Source organism: Vanessa cardui, chromosome 23, assembly GCF_905220365.1.
Source record: "Vanessa cardui chromosome 23, ilVanCard2.1, whole genome shotgun sequence".
In the NCBI taxonomy this organism is placed as follows: Eukaryota; Metazoa; Arthropoda; class Insecta; order Lepidoptera; family Nymphalidae; genus Vanessa; species Vanessa cardui.
The window spans coordinates 7194710-7206161 of record NC_061145.1 but is presented as its reverse complement, the minus strand read 5'-3'; the positions used below and the strand labels follow the sequence as shown (position 1 = coordinate 7206161).

The 11452-nt window shown below is 30.5% G+C and overlaps 4 protein-coding genes across 4 annotated transcripts; 2 read left to right on the top strand and 2 right to left on the bottom strand.

Annotated features, from left to right (window-relative positions):
- Positions 1-469: 469 nt before the first annotated feature.
- On the bottom strand, positions 470-1829 carry LOC124539885 (gastrula zinc finger protein XlCGF17.1-like). The gene has a single exon (XM_047117244.1). It carries the CDS (start codon positions 1750-1752, stop codon positions 637-639), a length of 1116 nt encoding a protein of 371 aa, XP_046973200.1. The 5' UTR covers positions 1753-1829; the 3' UTR covers positions 470-636.
- Positions 1830-2137: 308 nt separating this feature from the next.
- Positions 2138-3418, top strand: LOC124539730 (28S ribosomal protein S10, mitochondrial). The gene is made up of 3 exons (XM_047117074.1): positions 2138-2289; positions 2369-2616; positions 3122-3418. Exons 1-3 carry the CDS (start codon positions 2275-2277, stop codon positions 3369-3371), a joined length of 513 nt encoding a protein of 170 aa, XP_046973030.1. The 5' UTR covers positions 2138-2274; the 3' UTR covers positions 3372-3418.
- Positions 3419-3444: 26 nt separating this feature from the next.
- Positions 3445-4485, bottom strand: LOC124539731 (transmembrane protein 216-like). Its single transcript, XM_047117075.1, has 2 exons — positions 4179-4485; positions 3445-4028 (listed from the first exon to the last, which is right to left on the bottom strand). The coding sequence occupies exons 1-2, from the start codon at positions 4411-4413 to the stop codon at positions 3835-3837; spliced, it is 429 nt and encodes a 142-aa protein (XP_046973031.1). The 5' UTR covers positions 4414-4485; the 3' UTR covers positions 3445-3834.
- Positions 4486-5614: 1129 nt separating this feature from the next.
- Positions 5615-9821, top strand: LOC124539929 (luciferin sulfotransferase). The gene is made up of 5 exons (XM_047117309.1): positions 5615-5936; positions 6496-6572; positions 7568-7762; positions 8914-9067; positions 9186-9821. The coding sequence occupies exons 1-5, from the start codon at positions 5729-5731 to the stop codon at positions 9545-9547; spliced, it is 996 nt and encodes a 331-aa protein (XP_046973265.1). The 5' UTR covers positions 5615-5728; the 3' UTR covers positions 9548-9821.
- The last annotated feature ends 1631 nt before the right edge of the window (positions 9822-11452 follow it).

Below are 11452 nucleotides of genomic sequence, written 5' to 3'. Positions count from 1 at the left end.
AGTTGAGAATATTTATATATTTTTAATTTAACGTTTTATATCAGTACCTAAATGTTTGTTTCTCTATATTTGTATGTAATGCAACATTATATACAATGTATCTAAAAATATATATGAAAGCATTGTATCACCACTGATCATGGTGGACATGCTGTAAATAGTATTGCATATTACTTAAACTTATAATAGAATATATGTTTTAACTTTGTTTTTGTAAGTTCTGTTATTATACCTACTCAGCATACACACGTAACAGAACTTACTTTACTGGATTAAAGATTAATTTCTATCAATTTTGACTGGAGTATGCAGCATAGAGTTCTTTTCATCCTGATGTAAAAATAACTTGATGACTATGACAACAGATCTGAAAGATGAAGGCGGAGAAAGTGTTTTGGTCTGTATTAATGATGATTTACCGCTTCATAGCATGTTTGAAACCTAAGAGAATATATTTTCAAATATGGAAGCTAAATAATACTATAATATCACTTAAAATTTATGTGAGATATCTTTTATTATAGATAAAGAATGATATCATCTCATATTGCTCATATCAATAATTAATTCAAGTCCTCGGCTATTAAACTATGAAATGTCCTACAGACATATAAGATGTTAGTTGGTAAAATTAAATCATTCAGACATATCTTTTTTAGACTCATACTGCAAATATAGAGGCATTCGTCCACTTCTAAATTTCTCCCTTTTATGGACTTTAAGCTGATGTTTCATCATCTGTTTCCTATATCCAAAAGCTTTCCCACAAATATTACAGACGTGATCTTTTATGCCGGTATGATCTACTTTGAAGTGCAAATCCAAATCTCTTTTAGTATAAAACCCTCTACCACATGATTCACATTTGAAGTCATGATCCCCTTTATGTGTTAATATGTGTTTGTTAAGATTACTTTTATTAACAAAACGTGCCGGACACTGACTACACTGATATGGCTTCTCCCCAGTATGTGAGCGCATGTGCATTTTCAATGATTCTTTAAACCTCCCCCTATAAGGACACAATGAACATTTAAATGGGAGATTGCAGAAATGAGTCATCCTATGCCTTGTGAACTGGCCTTGCACAATAAACTTCTTCCCACATATATCACACATGTATGGTGTGTCCACTTTATGTAGAGCCATATGTCTCCTGAAATACAAGGTGGCATAGGAGTTTTTACAAATTGGACAGGTTTGTCGCATGTTTTCATGTTCTTCAGATAACCTATGTCCACTGTATTCTTCAAATGTATCAAAATTTAAGTCACATTTTCTGCAATAGTATTGGGTTGATTGATTTTTAATCTCACTGTCCTCAAAGCAAGCGAAGTCGTCATTTCTCATCAAGTTATCATCGTTATCGTTTCCAATGGGCTGACGTAGAATCTTATCCGATTGTTGTGCTGTTTTTCTAAGTAATAATGCATTTTGCAGAAGCGTATTGCAAGCTTGGCAAATGTATTTGGGATAATTGTCGTCAGCAGCGACTTCAATTTCTCCAATCGTGCTAAGGTCTTTTGAAATATCTTCTGCTATCGCATTACCGTAAATAGGGATATCTCCTTCTTTTAAGCAAACTCTACAAGTAGTTTGCATATCATCAACATCGTTAATTTCTTTTTTAATAAATGGTGCTTTTGTTTCTGAAGAAGTCTGACTGATTTCTAAATTTCCGTTATTTCTTGTTCTTCTTTTTCCATGTAATTTGTAATGTAATATTTTTAACAACATTAGATGTCCTACCATTTTTATTTGATTACAATGCCTATATAAATATAATACTATCTAAATTATTTCCAATACAATAATCAATCCTTCGCTACTATTTATATTTAATTATTTATATGACAAAATTTTTAAAAAGTCAAATTGACAGTTGACCAAAGTTGCGAAACGTCCGATTATGATACTATATAATTATTATAAATGTAGCTTGTTTAATAATAAACGTTTAAGCAAAATAAATTTAACATGTAATAATATACAGGCATATCCTTTGTTATCTGAATTTATGCCTAAATTTAATAGAAGGAAGGTTTCCCAGAGCTCAAAATTTTGGAGTGCCAAAACCCAGAAGTTAGTCGGTCAAGTGTCAGCTATCACTGACACTACTGAAGTACTGACAGACATATATGACATTTGGAATTATAAAAATGGTACCTATTTACAAAGAAAATTAGGTTATTTTTAAGAAAACTAAATAAAAATTTAACCAGCAAAGCATTTTTTAACAACAATTAAGCACGTTTTATATTGAAAAAATATACTATGAATGCTATAAGAGTAAGTCCCTTAAAATTTATACTTATTTACGATTTAATAATTGAAAAGGTTATTCAACGAATTATTTTAATTTTTTCAGGGTTTATGGCGAACTGCCCCACTAGTACGAAATGTAATACTTAATAAGAATGCCTTGACCAGGCCTTTTGCCACAGCGACTATAACTCCTATAAAACCTATAGAAGATGTACCGAGCGCCATCGAATTAGATAAACTATATAAAAGAGTAGAGTTGGAGATGCGGGGTATTGATCCTGCCGTACTTTTGAGTTATTCATGGTTTTGTATTGCTGCTGCATCTCATTTAGGCATTGAAGTTACTAAAAGGTAATATTTAATATTCAATAAATATTATACTTTTTTAAAATTTTACTTTACTAAAGCATTCGTTTTTGAATCTTATTATTAGCTTTGATTCTCAATAGAATCATAACGATTTGTGTTTCATTGTAAATAATCATCCAGACCTGGTATGTATATGTTTAATGGCTTCAGCAACTTAACATCAATGGTTGTCTCAATTTTATGTCCAGATAAAAATTATGATGTATGACACTATTATTTATGAAATTTGTGTTAAGGAAACAAGTAATATTCTAATATACATCAAAAATTAAATGTACCAAATGTGCTGATGATATCCTGGTCAATTCCACTATCAGCGCTAACACAGATGGATTCTCCATTGCCTCTTTTTAAGTGATAAAATAACTGATGCGACCAGCCAAAGGGCAGGTGTAGGATGGTTGGTTTATAAGCATTTTAAGGCACTTAAGTATAACATGTTGATATTTTATAATAATAAATATAATCATCTTCCTATTTGTTTTAGCTGGGCCTTAAGAAAAGCAGAAAAGGAAAGGCACACATTATTACGATGTGTCCATATTTACAAAAAGCATCGAGTTCAATATGAAATTAGGACATACTTCAGATTTATTCATTTGCAAAGACTCACTGGATCTACATGTGATACCTATTTGGAATACATTGAACGTAATCTTCCAGAGGGATGTGCTCTTAAAGTGACAAAAGTAGAATGCCAAAAAATACCCGATCATATAACACCGCCTCAGGAATAATTAATTTATAAGTTGTGTAGTTTAAGAATATAGAATGCAAATATAAACAATTTTTTTTATTTCCCCTAATAACTGTACATTACAAATAAGTTTATTGAGTATACATTATACTATTTAACAGGACGATAAATATATGGCCATTCACTTAAATTACGTAATTAAAGCTTCTAAGTACAAAAGCGGATTAATTACAATTGCATATAATTAACAAGCATACAATAATTTAACAGTCATTTTAATTAAACATTTCGTTTCTTATAACATTATTGAATAAATCCCACACTATAAAAGCAGTTAGAACTTTAAACGTCTATCTATAAAAATAGCTTATTAAATGTCTTTGTAAAGTACTCTCCTCAGAATAAGAATGTAAATGTTTTAGATTGTGTATAAAAGCATTACAATCTATTAAACAATTTGGCAATCAGTATTTCTTTGGCAAGGAGGTACTTTTAAACCTGTTCTATTCATACTGTTGGTTTTTACACACCGTAAAAATGAATAAAATGGCAAATGTAAGTTCCAATGCATGGAACATTAACATCACAGCACACCATATGTATTCTAGTCGTAGTATATATGTTTGGTATATGAGGAAATAACACACACCAACTGCACAAGGTATTGTCAACAATACAGAAAAAAATACAGGAACTTCTGAAAATGAAAAACAGGAATAAGTAAATTTGCTTAACATTCTTAGTATTATGTAAACTGTCTGCGAATGCTTGAATAATGTTAATTTTTTTGTTAGTATATTTAAAAAACAGATTTGTCTGTAAGGATTTCATTTTAATTTCAACTTACTTTTACTAGCTAAATTCCCTCGTCTTCCTAGAAAAATACGTATTACTTCAACAAGACAAAGCACACAAAATATTCCTGCCTCAGTCCATAGGGCATTTTCTGGATAAGACACATTTATCGCCTTTAATATTCCCATAGCGATTTCACATACGAAAAACATTCCCAAATAGAAGGAATTTAGATAAAGCAATATTTCATACGCCAAACTCGAGTTAACATTAGTCATTTTAGACATTTATTAATGATAAAACAAATTAATTATATAGAAATGAGATTTTAAAATTTCAACACTTGTTTGACGTTTTAGTTGTAGGATAGCGGAAGTAAATATATACAAATATAGGGGAGGATCGATGGCGCGAACTGCAATTAAAGTCAACTGACCTTCTAAGTGAATGCGCATGTATTGATTTTTAAATTCAAAAATGATTTAATTTAAATAACTGCTTCTTTAATAACTTATTTTATTATAGGATTCAAATTAACTTCATACCACATTTTAAAACCACATTTTATGCAATTTCGAAAGTTCAAGAATAGTATATAGTATATAGATTTGCGGTTGTAGTCTGTCAGACTTTCTTAGTACGCGGAAATATTGAGGAAATATTTAACTGTACTTTCCATTATTATAACATACTTTAGTAAGTATATATTGTTTATGATTTTATACACAGGTACTTATTAACCTTACGATCATAATTATTTTTGTTAAATATAGTTTTTCCATACATTTTGCAAGTAGTATTTAGTAGAAGTAGACGAGACAAGTTATAGTATATACTTACGGGTTCGATTTTAATTATTTTTTTTTAATTTAAGTATATAAATTACTAATTAGTGTTTATACATTTTATAAAAATAAGGGGGTCCTTCGCACACTGAGATAGTAGCACCTTGTACCCAGCACAATGTACTAAATTCATATGCAAATATTCAATTACAGCAAATTATTTTAATAAATCATCGGATACTTTACGGATATTTAAATAGGTTATGTAACCGTTGTGTTGGACTTTTCAACGCATAGGCTTAGCTTGAAATACTTGCTGGACAGGAAGTGTTCGCGGAAGCGATAGGCAAATATACAGGGTCTTATAATTTACCGTGATATTTATATAGATTTATGAATATTTTCCTTTTCTTTACATGTTTTATAAGAAGCTAATACACATTATTTGTTACACAAACCCAATTACAGTTTCATTAGTGTTTTTGTAGGGAAAAATGTATCTTTCTTTGAATTAATATAGCACATTATTACAACAGAACATGTTTATCATAATTATATTTAATAATAAATAAAAATCAAACGGCAAGTTTATTGATAATGGTTTATTGTTTAGTGCGTGCAATGTTTACAACTCCTAGAAAATACGAAAGTGAACACTCCTGCCTAGTGAGAGTTGAGGAAAATACACGATGCAATACACTGCACGCGATCATTGCACTTTCCTACCTGGCAGGAATCGGACGTCTTTTCCTATTCATGAAATAACACACTAATGCATTTTTAATTTAAAAAATATTCGAATTATAAATCGTTGAAAATGAGAACTATACCAAAGTTAACGTTTTCGAAGCTCGATGATGAGACAGGGAAGAAACTGGACCAGATGTTCGAAAAACAGGACTGCATGGTCGAGATTAACCCTGGACGCGTTATACTGCCAGCGGACTACATGACTATCGGTCAGGATATACTGGATATGGAGGTGTTGGAAAGCGATGTTTGGATGCTCTCATATCCAAGAACTGGTGAGCATATTGACTATTGTTATAAATGCTTTGTAGAACGCATATATGTATTATTACTGCTGATTGTCATTGATGCACCTAAATAGATAAAGGGAGCTTTCAAAGATTTTAAAAATTATTATTTTATTATAATGTTGTTTTAGTAATAACCAATTGCGCGATCTCTTATATAAATATCTAGCAATATTTAATTATATAAGCGTTACGATGTTACCGTCTTCTTGTCTTTCTCCGTATTGTACAGTCGGGAAGAACTATACCAAGAACTATACCAAAGTTCACACTATACCAAAGTACAGTCGGGAAGAAAAGGTTCGTCACCTTAAGATCTATTCTCGTGTGCTCAGTATGAGCGATAAACTGCTGGACCGATCAAGAATGACATGTTGCGTCGCAATGATTTGATGTTTAGATTCAAAAGGTACTAAGAGTTTAAGACTTGATAAAGGAATGAATTTGAAAACTGACGAAGTTTTTTTACTCTGACTGTATATGTTCTTATTGGTAAATGTTTCCAACACTTTGTGATAAAATGTTACCAAGTAATTATTATTTTAAGGGTCGACGTGGGCTCAAGAAATGGTTTGGTTGATTGGTCACGATTTAGATTACGAAGGCGCGAAATCTCTTCAGCAGGTTCGTTACAATAATTACTTTTTTTATAATTATGTATGTATACTATTGTTATTGTAATGTATATATGTAATGAGTCGAGATGGCCCAGTGGTTAGAATGCGTGCATCTTAACCGATGATTGTGGGTTCAAACCCAGGCAAGCACCGCTGTTTCATGTGCTTAATTTGTGTTTATAATTCATCTCGTGCTCAGCGGTGAAGGAAAACATCGTGAGGAAACCTGCATGTGACAAATTTCATAGAAATTCTGCCACATGTACATTCCACCAACCCGCATTGGAACGGCGTGGTGGAATATGTTCCAAACCTTCTCCTCAAAGGGAGAGGAGGCCTTTAGCCCAGCACTGGGAATTTACAGGCTGTTGTTGTACTGTTGTTATTATAGTGATGGCTTTTTGTGATATCGATACATTAGAAAGAGTATCGCATTACTATTACAAAATAACTAAATCAAACGAGCAAATCTTAATATTTTATTTATTAGTGTGCGTGTACTTATTGGTCCATAGTTGGCGCCTTTTTTTTCGATTTATTCACATTTTTGACAGTCTATCTAGACATATACCTACATACATATATATAATCAAAGTTTATTTAAGTTCCTCTATTAAATATTAAATCTTATAACAATAAAAATTTCAATTGTTATAAATAAACATTATCTATACTGCCATTATAAATGTGAAAGTAGCTCTGTCTGTCCGTCTGTCAATTAACCGAACTTGATTAAATTTGCAATGAAGCAAACTTAATGTTGTTCACATTTATATACAGATGTATCACTTCGAACGTTACCTACATCAAATAATAATTTCAAACTTTAACAATAAAAATAAAAAAAATAAACTTGTAAGCCAAGGACGGACAACCAAAAACAACAACAACAACAATGTATGAATATAAATATTAAAATGCCCATAGTATCAAAGAAATGCACTCTTCTTAAATACTCTATATTATATACTTTTATTACTTTATATAGTTTTCATTTCCTAGATACGCTGCCCTCTAGTGGAACTGTCGTGTATTATGGTGGACGGACATGCGGAGTGGCACGACGAGTCAGTGAGAGGCACCTCGGTGGACCTCGTGAAGTATCGTTTGCCGCACCCGCGCTACATTCGGAGCCATCTGCCCTGGGATCTGTTGCCCATTGACATATTGAATGAGGATGGCTCCGTTAAACCGAAGGTAAGATATATTTTCACTTAACAAATAAGTAGGTACGTTACTACGAACTTGCTGTACCTAGTCGTCTGATTGGTTTTAAAACAATATAAGATGTTTCATTTTTTTTTTGTACATAGATCTATAAAACAAAATGTCAATCAAAACATATGATAAAATTTATCCTCCTATAGACACGACATGCGCTTATTATTAAGTACATTTTAATGTCTAACCCTTGACAGCAACAGAGTTCAATTCCAAGCTTACAATTTTAACAGTGGCGGATTTATCAATAGGCTAAGTAGGATGGAGCCTAGGGCGGCAGATTTAGAGGGGCGGCAAATTTAGCGCAAATTTGTTATTGTCTTATATTACAAAAAATTAAAAAATAAACTTATAATTATATGTATACACATTACGTCCGTAATCCGTATACTTTTCAATACATAGCGGGATGGAAAACTAATTTAGTAACTGACTGAAATATCACCTCGTTTATAATCACACTAATAACGGGAAAAAATCTATCTAATAGATATACATATAAGAGGACGATAGAACACAAATCATAAATGTTGCAAAAAAAGTAGGGGCGGAAAAATTTAATAGCCTCCTAGCCTACTAGCGGCAGATTTGTAAATCCGTCACTGAATTTTAATATATTTTATTGTAAGTACGAAAAGCGTTACACAACATTATTTAATCTATGATTGGTACCTAGCGAATGTGAATGGACATTGGACAACATTATAAAGAAAACTCCTTATTAAAGTATACTTCAAAAATATAATTAATTGGAAAAACAATTGATATACCTACTTACAATGGAAAAAAAATCAGAACGTATTTCTTAAGTGGCCGAACGTAATTTCTATTCTTATTTACTACTATTGTAAATGCGAAAGTAACTCTCTCGGTCTGTTGCTCTTTTACGACAATAGTGCTGAACCGAATTTGATGAAATTAAAATAATATGAAGCACCCAAAGGAATATTGGCTAACAATCGCTATTTAATGACCAGGCTTAAACTTATTTATAATGTTAATATTCAACACTTAGAAAAGTAACATTGTAGTCGTTATTACTTACCTTTATATTTATCTATTGATATGTTTATAAGTGGCAACTATATCTACTGTTTTAAAGCATGTAATTTATCATTTTTCTCAAGGTCATTTACACGTCCCGTAATCCCAAAGACATGGTCGTCTCATACTACCATTACTGCACTCTGGTTCACGAACTAAAGGGAACTTTCGAGGATTTCTGCGACCTATTTATGAGGGACAGAGCGCCATTCGGGCCTGTGTGGAATCATATACTTGGTATGGTCTTTATAACTCACTTTAATAATCATTGTAAAAAAGAATGTTATTGGTTTCTTGATATTCCAAATATGAAATAACATTTCTGTAGATACTTTGATTTGTTTTTTTTTTATAGGGTTTTGGAATAGACGCAACGATCCGAACATCCTCTTCATCAAGTTTGAGGAAATGAAGCGCGATTTAGCAAACGTCGTCAGAAGGACCGCTAAATTCTTGAACAAAACAATGTCTGATGAAGACGTGTACAAGCTATGTGACCATCTGTCCTTCCAGAACATGAAGACTAACCGAGCTGTTAACTTAGAAGCGATTCTAGAGAAATCCTTCGGCAAAAATTATCTAGAACAAACCTCGCTGAGATTTATAAGGAAGGGTGAAATCGGCGATTGGAAAAACTATATGTCGGACGATCTGTCGAGGAGATTTGATGACTGGGCCGAGCAAAATCTCAAGGGCAGCGAATTGAGTTTCGAATAAGCTTTTTTAATCTATATTTATGTATTAAACGAAATGTTTTGTTTTTTTTTTTAAATAGCACTAGATAATTATTAAAGGTTTTATTTAGACAAGAGAACAGATACACTTGTTTCGAAATTGTCATCGATTAATAAAATCAGTAGCTTAGTTTAAATATTTATTACAAAAAAAAAACTGTCAAAATGAAATTCTATTCATTGTCATAAAGCATGTAACATGGTGTTTTTTATTTTTTTTGTATTTTAGGATAAATAAATAAAAATAAAAATTCATATTTTAAATTTTTTTATTTTCACAATAGTGAGAACATCTGAGTGTGAAATCATTTCACTTAATAAGCCAAGTTGTATAAGAGTGAGCTTAAAATAAAGATTTATTTAAAACTTTGGCTTTACAATAATAACTCTATCGATAGGTTGAACTTATACTTCTAAAATTTTTTTAAATTAAATACTTATTACATAAGTTTCGAATGGAACACAGGAAACACGAAATATTATGTGTCGTATTTTTTTTAATAAAAATAATTGAAGTGATACAGATTATTATATATAAATTAAAGTAGCATGTAATTGAATTCATTTTAAATGCTGAATGACTTCTGAGGAATTGTGCATATATTTTTGTAATTTATCAGTGACACATTTCAAATTAAAAAATAAAATCACAAGTATAAGTTCTACCTTAATAATATGTGAAGAATGTATTCGTATATCTTTAAACATTTACGTACGTGTAAAATGAATTGCGACGTTTTATACAATATATAACAGTATTTTTATCTGAAATCATCCTAATTTATAAAATACAAACCTTAATGCTCTTTTAACAACTTTTTATAAAATTATAAATTAGTCTATAAAGATGAACTATATACAATATATGTATGTATGCAACAAATAATAATTTTATGTGGATTTTTTAATTAACATATTACAATATTCAAATTATGGAGCACAAAGCCTTACCGCCAAGTGACAAGTGTTTTGATGTATTCTTTAGTTTTTATAACCTGTTAAATAAAAAAAGAGGAAGTAATCTGTGGTAAAAAAGGAGGCCTATGAAATTACAATATTATACCAGCGTTCCACAGATAATGTATTACGGCGCAATCCATTCTACACATGAATGTATTATTAACAATAAATAATATTAAGTACAACATGTAATCTCAAAACGACTAGATTTTTAATTGACTCACAACATTTATTGATGCGGTGAACGGTGATTTGTGAATTAACATTACAATTAACATCTATAAAGTATACAACATTATATCTATTTTTACATTTAATATATCTATTTAAATAAAATCAGAAATCGCTTTGTCTGTGCATCATGAGAAAAATACTAAATATATATTTTTAATTTATTTTAAGACATCATTTCCATTTTTGCTTAAATATGCTGTAAGAAATTATTCTTTGCTCCTTTTAAAGTTAAGAATAATTGAATTAAAAGTATATAAATCAGTAAGCATGTTCCTAAAGCAAAAAACAGTTGTATAATTTTTTTTTCAAGTGTTTCTGAATTTTTCTGTGCCTTATGCAATAATTTCAATAATCAGTATATTATGTATGAAGTTAAATAAGTACCCACTTAGAACAAAGCAACAATAGTATAAAGTATCCTTTTAAGATTTTTGTCTTTCTCTTTAGTAACAGTAGTAATTTTCTTCTTTTGTTTATTGCATTTTCTCTGACAATTATATGACGATAGCGTTTTTAAAATCTATGACTGAATAAACAAATTATAAAATAAATAATATTTACTTATTATATACGCATTAAATTTATACATTCAAATATTAAGTTTAGATTTTTCCAAATGGTTAAAGATATTACCTAATTTCTTTTTTATATAACACTGTTTGACAGCGTCGAGATAAAAATATTTTTCATAGAA